At 30.3% G+C, this 9,107-nt stretch overlaps 1 protein-coding gene across 1 annotated transcript; it reads left to right on the top strand.

Annotated features, from left to right (window-relative positions):
• The first annotated feature begins 256 nt into the window (after nt 1–256).
• Nucleotides 257–8,779, top strand: LOC131848546 (4-aminobutyrate aminotransferase, mitochondrial). Its single transcript, XM_059198448.1, has 9 exons — nt 257–486; nt 1,520–1,632; nt 2,741–2,908; nt 3,323–3,601; nt 3,817–3,977; nt 5,135–5,285; nt 6,009–6,166; nt 7,353–7,621; nt 8,409–8,779. The coding sequence occupies exons 1-9, from the start codon at nt 429–431 to the stop codon at nt 8,525–8,527; spliced, it is 1,476 nt and encodes a 491-aa protein (XP_059054431.1). The 5' UTR covers nt 257–428; the 3' UTR covers nt 8,528–8,779.
• Nucleotides 8,780–9,107: the final 328 nt, after the last annotated feature.

Raw genomic sequence — 9,107 nt, 5'->3', positions numbered from 1 at the left:
TAAGAATCTGCGTATTAAATCGAGTATGTTGGTGACACTACTCACACGATCGCCGCTTTTATATGAAAAATATATATTGTCAAAAAACTATATTGTACGTTCATAATATTATATTAACAAAATAAACTATTTATTCAAAACAAGTCGTTTTTCTATCAATCAAGCTCAGAGTAGTTCGTCGAACTTTCTTCCGAACTAATTCGTTCATTCTATAGTTCTCGAACTATAAAAAACACTACACTATACATTACTACACAACAACAATTGATTTATGAATTACCACTGAAACTCATATTATCAATTCAAGTCAATTGATTTGACCGTTCGTTCTTGACTTGAACTGTTTTGATAGAATTGAAAAATCGTAATAACTAAAACTACTTATCAACCAGTTTGAATTTGTATAAGTTGTGCGTTATTAATTGAAAATGCTACAGTTGAATAATTGGCTAATGAAAAACACCGTTCCAACTCTAATTTATAAAAGTAAGTATATAATTACTTTCTTATCGTATGTAGCCATCGAAAGCTATTTTTGTGGTATGAATCAACCCATCACATAGGAATTATTATTATTAATATCTTCAGATATTTAAATTCTCAGATACAGCAAACTCGGCAACAATCACACCCAACATTGAACCTAGAATAAACTACAACAATCTATACATCTATACATATAAATAAAATTGGAGTATCTGTTTGTAATATTCAAATAACCGTTTTTTACTACAAGCATATGAATACGGTACATACACACAAAATAACATTTTTTACAATTTTTGTCTGTCTGTCTGCTTGTTCCGGCTAATCTCTGAAATGGCTGGACCTGATGTAATAAGGAGTAACTTAGGCTACTTTTATTTTAGAAAAATAAAGTTTAATTCCATGTAGATGAACTCGCAGGTGCAGCTAGTTATAATATACCTTTTTAATATTTCACAATTTAGATGTAGTCAACTACATCTAAAATGTGAAATATTAAAAAAATAATACAAGTAATGTAATAATTCAAAGATATTGAGAATGAAATAATTCTGGATAATATGATATGATTGAAATCAAATTTACAATATTTAAATTTGGTGTCAATAAAAAATATTATTATAAATTTATAATAATTTTGATTTTTTAATTAATTCCAATGTTAGTGGGTGCTGCTATGTTGACATAGTAAGTTAACCTAAGATACCTTGAGGTGCCAATTTATTGTCTGTTTATTTTTAACAGATTCTACTGATTATTTATTTATTATAAACAACATTTATTGGATTTTCTATAAGAAGAGAATCCAATAAATTTTAAGAATATTTAGAGCTCCAATCCAGTCCATCCATCATCCCTACACTATGTACATACTAATTACAAAAAAAAATCTATTTCTTTAGCTATTTACATACATTTGTATTCAATTAGATTACTTTATTAACAAAAGTTTACCTATAGATTAACTTACTAAGAACATATAATATATCTCCTATGGTTTTATGCAGTATCTGTATTTAATTTACTATGACAGATTTCAGAGCATTGTCTACAACAGTGCCCTGTGAACCCAGCAAACCATCAATTAGAACTTCAGTTCCTGGTCCAAAAACATTACAGCTAACAAAGGATCTCAATTCGTTGCAGGTACACTTATGAAAAAAAAATTCTAATTATTTGTGTATTATAGTATAGTATTCATTATTTATACTATAGTTTTGGTTCACACAACCAAAATATGATAAGTGTTAACTTCATGAAATATTATTCCATTTGAGGTCTATCTTAGTGAGAGCTACATAAATCTGTAGAGTTACACTAAGATAATGAATGGTAGGATTATTTCTATTAAGTAGGTCTAATATAAGGTATGCGACAGAATACATCTATTTTTTATGTGGAAGCCCTTATAGCCAGAAATGTGAACAATTTACTGCACTTTCAAGTTTAATAGATGTGATATTTATTTCTGATACTGTAATATACAATAGCAATATGTAATACACAATACTAAATTAATTCATATGAAAATCGATTTTCATGTAAGGTATGACGATGAGAACAAATACGTCCAAACACGGGGAGCACCCATTTAGTGAATTGACCCATTTAGTAACGTGACATAACAAGGATGTGTTGCCGCCGCACTTTATATATGGACATGACTAATTCATTCTTACAAGGTTAAGGTTACGAGAAGATCATTTACAAAAATATATACATATATATATAAAATATATTATTAAAATGCAATGGTGTGTCTGTCTGTCTATTTGTTTGTTTTCTTTTCTCAACTAAATGACTGTGTTTGTATCACTAGTACAGATAAGACCATGTGAAAATGGGAATGAAAGTTTTAATCACAAGAAATACCTAGTATGAAATAAAAATAATTATTTATATTATATATAATAGTTTAGAGCTCCGGTCAACAACATGCAGGCTGCGGTCCGATTGTGGACTTAATACTTTTCCAAGATGAATTTTTATAAAACAAACAAATGTCATTCATTCGAGATTAACGGACGCCCACTTAGAAGAAACACTTTGAATTTGCTGTTCCTCTCGCGTACCTACCAAACTATCAAGATCGTTCTAGTTTATCATATTAATTTTAGGTCTTGTAAATTTAAACAAAAAAATAAAGATTATTACCTACTTGTTTGTTTCTGGACCTCCTTAAAATTTTCCCACACTATCTGGACCCCACCTAAGAATTTTTCACGACCACTGGTATAGTGTAATATAATTTCAGCAAGCCGGTTCTGTTCAACTCTTTGCTGACTACGATAAAAGTGTCGGAAACTATTTTGTGGATGCTGATGGAAATGAGTACTTGGATGCATTTACACAAATATCGTCAGTACCTATTGGATACAACCACCCCGAGTTACTGACGGCTTTTGAAGATCAGCATAATCTAGTAAGACTTGTCTAAATTATAACGTACAGTAAGATGTTTCGGTTTAGCGCTCCTTTATTTCAACCCGGCGAATCCTCAAAACTCTGCGCTACGTTTCCAAATATGTACATAACGGTAAGACGTCATACCGATAGATTAATATCAATCACCGATAGTTCAAGAGACGAAAGAAAGAGTTACAGATATCTATACTTGTACTTTTTAATAATACAGTAAGACCCCGCATAACGCTGTTTCGTTTATCTAGCTAGCATAGCTATCTAAGAAACGTTGTGTATGTTTCTTAGATGACTAATAAATCTTGAACTGTTAAGAGATTCACTATGTAAGTTTTAAATGTTGCTGAAATGAATATTATGTAGCTATTATAAAGACTAAGTTATTTTAAATTAATATATTTTTGACATATTGCAGAGAGCATTGGTTAATCGACCTGCATTGGGTGTGTTTCCTTCTACAGACTGGCCACATCGATTAAAGAATGTATTGTTATCAGTAGCACCTGAAGGTCTTGACCACATCGCTACCATGATGTGTGGCTCTTGTTCAAATGAGAACGCATATAAAGCTGTTTTCATGTGGTATCGTAAAAAAGAGCGCGGTGGCAAGATCGATTTCACACCCGAAGAAATGAACTCGTGCATGTTGAATCAGTCACCTGGCTCTCCAAATTTATCGATTTTGTCATTTCAGGTACTAAACACCAAATATATCTACTAAAATATATTTTAAAACCTTTTGGATTGGAATTCTTTGTAACATAAATTTAAGTTTAGCAACTGTATTAATGTCGCAATATAAGATTCACAAATACACAAATATTATGTAGTGGCCACAATAATTCTGAGGTTTATTTTAATTGATTTCAATAGTATTGCTGGCGGTATTACACTGTTCATGAATTTTAGGGCAGCTTCCATGGTCGCACCTTTGGCGCTCTTTCCACTACAAGATCAAAACCAATCCATAAGTTGGATTGCCCTGCTTTTGATTGGCCTGTTGCTCCGTTTCCAAGATACAAATATCCCCTAGAGGAGCACCAACGTGAAAATCAGGAAGATGACCAGAAGTATTTACTATTAAACCTCTAAATAGCCTCTTTTCTTTTTTTTTTAACGCTTTATTTTAATATTCTATATTATTTCTTTTTTCAGACATATTTAATCAATTAATGTTATTGAAAAATGAGTCGTTGGCAAGTTTGTATTCGGTGTTATTTTCCACAATTGAGGCACGGTTGGAGTTATTGGGTGCAGTAATACATTTACTTTCTTTGTGTAATATGCACCATACCTACATTTTTATTAATAACTTAATAGTAGTACACAGTTTATTCGCTAATCTAATTAGTGTTACGTTTTAGTTGCTTTTAATTTATACCTAGAGACGTATTAAGAATAATCAAGTAATTTGCAAATAACCTACTTGTTACTGTCACAATTAAATTTAGTTTTCTGTTTTTCTTTAACTGGCATTTTGATATTGAAAAAGATATTTAGTTGTTATCTGAAATACAATCATGTATTTAAAATTCACTAATAACCTATTATATACCACTGTATGCATATATAATTGTTAGGTATTAGAAGCTTTGTGACAATAAAAGCAGCAGCCAAAATACATTTAGTTTTACTATATGATCAGAGTAATAAACAGTTAAATGGTTAACTGTATTAACTTAAAATCTTTATTTACTGAATATGCTATTTAAAGAAAAATAGATACACCAACTTAGTTACTACAGCGCTATTTTTATTAATAGTCTAATTCCAATGTTCTAATACTGTAATCTAATAATAATAACACAGGACGATTCACACAGCGCTATCTAGTCTCACGCTTCGCAGTACTTATTTTAAGTGTATTAAAGAACTGATAGAAATACTTAAATTCATTATTTTGTACATACCTACATATATTATATACATGTAAAACACTCAAATTGATGATGTGAGTTACATATATGTATAGTTTCAGACAATACAAACGGTGAATGTTCGATTTAGATGATTTCAAATATTACTAATATTCACGCAAACTTCACTTTAAATGGTTTAATTTTTTTTCTTTTTCCTCCATAAAATGATACAGTAGGGTTGACAGTTCATGTGGAAATTGTTACTTATTTAGGCTGTTACTTATGTATTATTTTCGGGACCGGGAAACTAACTGTTTCGGTGCAGCAACAACTTGTGCATTATATAATATGTACACCGTTGTTTGTAGATGTCTCGAACAAGTGGCAAATATTATTGATGAGTATAAGAAAAAATCCAATCCAGTAGCGGGAATAATTGTAGAACCGATTCAATCAGAAGGAGGAGACTACGAGGCATCGCCAGAGTTCTTTCAGAATCTTCAAAAAATATGTAAACAGGTAAAATAATATTTTATATGTTTTATGAAGATAAATGGAATAAACAATAATTTCACATGCAATTAGTATAAGGCAATATGCCTGGAGCTATATCTAAAGCGCAGATGCTTAAAAGTCAATTTTAAAACACATTGAAATTTATGGTTTTACATTCAAAAACCCTTAAATTTTACAGTAGCAGTTACATCCGATTTATATGATTCTCAATTGCAAATGTTAAATGTTATTGCACTGTCAAATGTGTAAAATTGTATACTTTTAGAATGAACTATGTTAGTTTATCTATTATTAATTGACACGCACGTAACACCCCAGTGTCTCAAGCGTCCATAGGCAACGGTAACTATTTACCATCAGATGAGCCGTATACTTGTTTGCCACCATCGTACTATAAAAAAATGTATTGAAATCAATTGTGTTTTAAATGAAAGACTGCATATATACATAACTGAAACTCATTGTTTACTTTAAAGGAAATTGTATACAGTACCATTAAGTACAAATATCTTTAATATTATTATAATTTGTAAATTGTCTTGTTTTAAATTATAATTTCACAAAATTATGAAATAGCGCAACAACAGATCAAAACAAAAACATTTAAATAATAACCAAAAGTAATTGTAGCATTATATAAAAATGTAGCAACAGTTACAGTTATATTGCTTGTAAAGCATATTAATGATTATATTATATACCTAATATTTGTTCTTTTGTTGTTAGAAAGGCGTGGCTCTTATTATTGACGAAGTGCAGACAGGGTGTGGACCAACAGGAAAAATGTGGTGTTATGAACATTTCAACCTACCGTCGCCACCAGACGTTCTTACATTCAGTAAAAAAATGTTGACTGGGGGATTTTATTTTAGTAGCGATTTTAAGTATGTATACCACCAGTTCATCTACACATATCATGTCTCATCATACACACACGACCTAAACGAGAAGTTAAATGCGGAGAATAGAATCATCAACAACATTTTATTGATATTATAAACGCGAAAGTTTGTGAGTATGGATGGATCTTTGTTACTCTTTCACTTTCTGCTGAACGGATTTTGATAAAACTTTACAGTAACATCGCTTATATATGAGAATAACATATAGGCTATAAATTTCACGCGGGTGAAATCGCAGGCACAGACAGCTAGTACAATGTTGTTTTAAAATTGCAGATGTAATTAAATTATTTTCTTTCATATTTAGTTCCTTTTTACATGAGTTAAGTCGTGATTTAAAACACTCAGAACACGTCCTTGTGTCTTGTCCACGAGCTTCGGTGTTGTGTAATTGTTATTATTTTTTATTAAATATATAGTAATATACTCAATAGAAAATATCCATAGAAAACCATAATACCAGCGTAATATGGTTTTCTATGGATGAAATTATTAAAATCGGAATTATTAATTTATCCTTTACAAATATTTCGTCCATATCTCAATGTATAATATGTAAGTTAGGTAAATGTATATGAAACTGAATAACATCTTACTCCACATGTTCATAATGTGTTGATTATATAAGAATCAATCGAACATATAATATTTAAGCTTGTATCTGTTAGACGGTGGACCTTAAGTCACTCTATAAGTCTTTCTGCGGGTTTAAAGTGCTGATTGCACTCGCCCATTCTGTAAAACAAGCTGTAAAAGTCAGCTGCGGTCAATTGCAATAGTTCGACAAAAAATCTTTAAAACTTTATAAATGGTTCTATAGAGAATAACTATTTGGTTGGGTTTTCGTAGAGGATAATGATTTACAATTCTATTATAATCAAAAAAGTGTTTTAGGCAGCTTTTTTTCACTAAGTTAGCGAAAAAAAGTTGCCTAAAACACTTGATTTAATAGACAACTACGCAAACCTGAAATCACAATTTGAGAATGCAACGCTATCAACTAATTCTATAAAAAGCGATATTTCAAAGAAGCTCCACAGTCGCTTTTTTTTTATGTTTTTAATGTTTGTCCTGCCTCGAAAAAAATTAAGATCCGGGACTGGTGACTGCTAAGAATTTAGAATTCAATAGGATTTTTTAGCCTTCTTCTTACGACTTGAAATTTCAGACCTGCTCAGTCGTACCGAATATTCAATACTTGGATGGGAGATCCCGGAAAGTTAATACTTCTGGAACGTGTACTACAAGTAATAAAACAAGAAAATCTTCTATTTCTTGTAAACAAGTCCGGGAAAGTATTAAAAGACGGCCTTCACCAAATTGAGAAGGAATTTCCAACTTTAATAAACAGTGTACGAGGCCGTGGGACATTCCTTTCATTCAATTCTTGCAACACCGAAGTGAGAGATAAAATCAATAATAACATGAGAAATAACGGTAAGTAATAATAGCAATAATTAAAGTTATTAGTACATACTAAATGAACTTCATGGCTAGGTTATGTGAGAAGATGGTGGTCAATAAATAAATAAATGCTTGTTATTGTATGGTTCTGATGCAATCACTACCAACTGTCTAAGGCGACATTTGAACGTACGTCACATTGTTAATAACCGTTGGCTTGATTTCTTAGGGACACTGCGTCACTTTCCTTTGTTTGTTTCATAAAAATATTTTGAACCATTTCAAATTCCCAACTTTTTAGAAATTACTTATTTTTTCTCTCATGTCATCCATTTCCATATAACTGACGATCTTATTACGTCCAGTTTCTGTGCAGCTTTAGGGTAAAAAAAGGAAAACGTATTGTTAAGTGTCATACGCTTATGTAACGTGTAATCAATGCGGCCGACAACATAAAATTGAATAATACACTACATTTGCTATTACTAGCTGATTCAATTAGGTTTTGAAATTACTTTCATGTAGGTACTCTATTCACTGACAAAGCCACGCTAGTTGCATTAACATATCGCGGTAGTATTTTATATGATCACAAGTTGCGTAATTTTCATTCTTGGCCTTAGAAATAGGATATTTACCATGATAATATTATAAGGATTCAAATTCCTTTTTCTTTTGTCTCTGTTTTTATAAACACTGTTGTTAAGAGACATAAATAATATTATCATGGTAAATATCCTATTTCTATAACGTGGACTTTCTTAAATGTATCCAAAATACTGGAGGTTGAAGTTTAATTGTTTATGTTCTTTATTTATAGGAGTAATCGGGGGCGTATGTGGAGAAATTGCAATCCGTTTGAGACCTGCTCTAGTGTTTCAACCAAAGCATGCGGAGATTTATTTGGATACACTAAGAAGATCATTGAAAGAGATATAAAATTTAAAATATTAATATTACCTGTTATTGCATTTTATTTTTTTAAACTTTATGTAAATTTGCGTTTATATTGACGGTAATGTAATATCAGCATTAATAATTTAAAATTATTGTTATGAGTTTTTATTTATATAAATGTTCAAGTGTCATATAATCTTGTTAGCATTTTGGTATTATGATTTATAGAATTATTTTAAAGTAATGTTTTATTTTTACATAATATGGATTTATTCTGAAAATATACTAGTAGATTAATAATTATTATTATTTTCGTAAATATAAATATCAAACATAAATAGTAATTAGTCAATTAGTGTTATAAGTAAAATTGTACTCTTCGATGTCTTCCAATTATATAACTATCTGCAATATATTATACGAGTTTATATATTCCAAAATGTCAAAAAATATTACCCAAGATTTATCAATATTAGAATATGTTTTTATAAATTACAACCTTGTCTAATAATTAATACTCTTTAATACTCCATTTTACATGAAATTCAATTTTATACGATTATCGCCGTTGTGATGAAGGGCCGAATACAATACATTTTGCCGAAGACATTAAAATCCGACT

The sequence above is a fragment of the Achroia grisella genome, unplaced genomic scaffold, assembly GCF_030625045.1.
Source record: "Achroia grisella isolate CSIRO2021 unplaced genomic scaffold, CSIRO_AGI_Agris_v1 utg558, whole genome shotgun sequence".
NCBI lineage: Eukaryota > Metazoa > Arthropoda > Insecta > Lepidoptera > Pyralidae > Achroia > Achroia grisella.
This window is presented reverse-complemented; position numbering and strand designations above follow the sequence as displayed.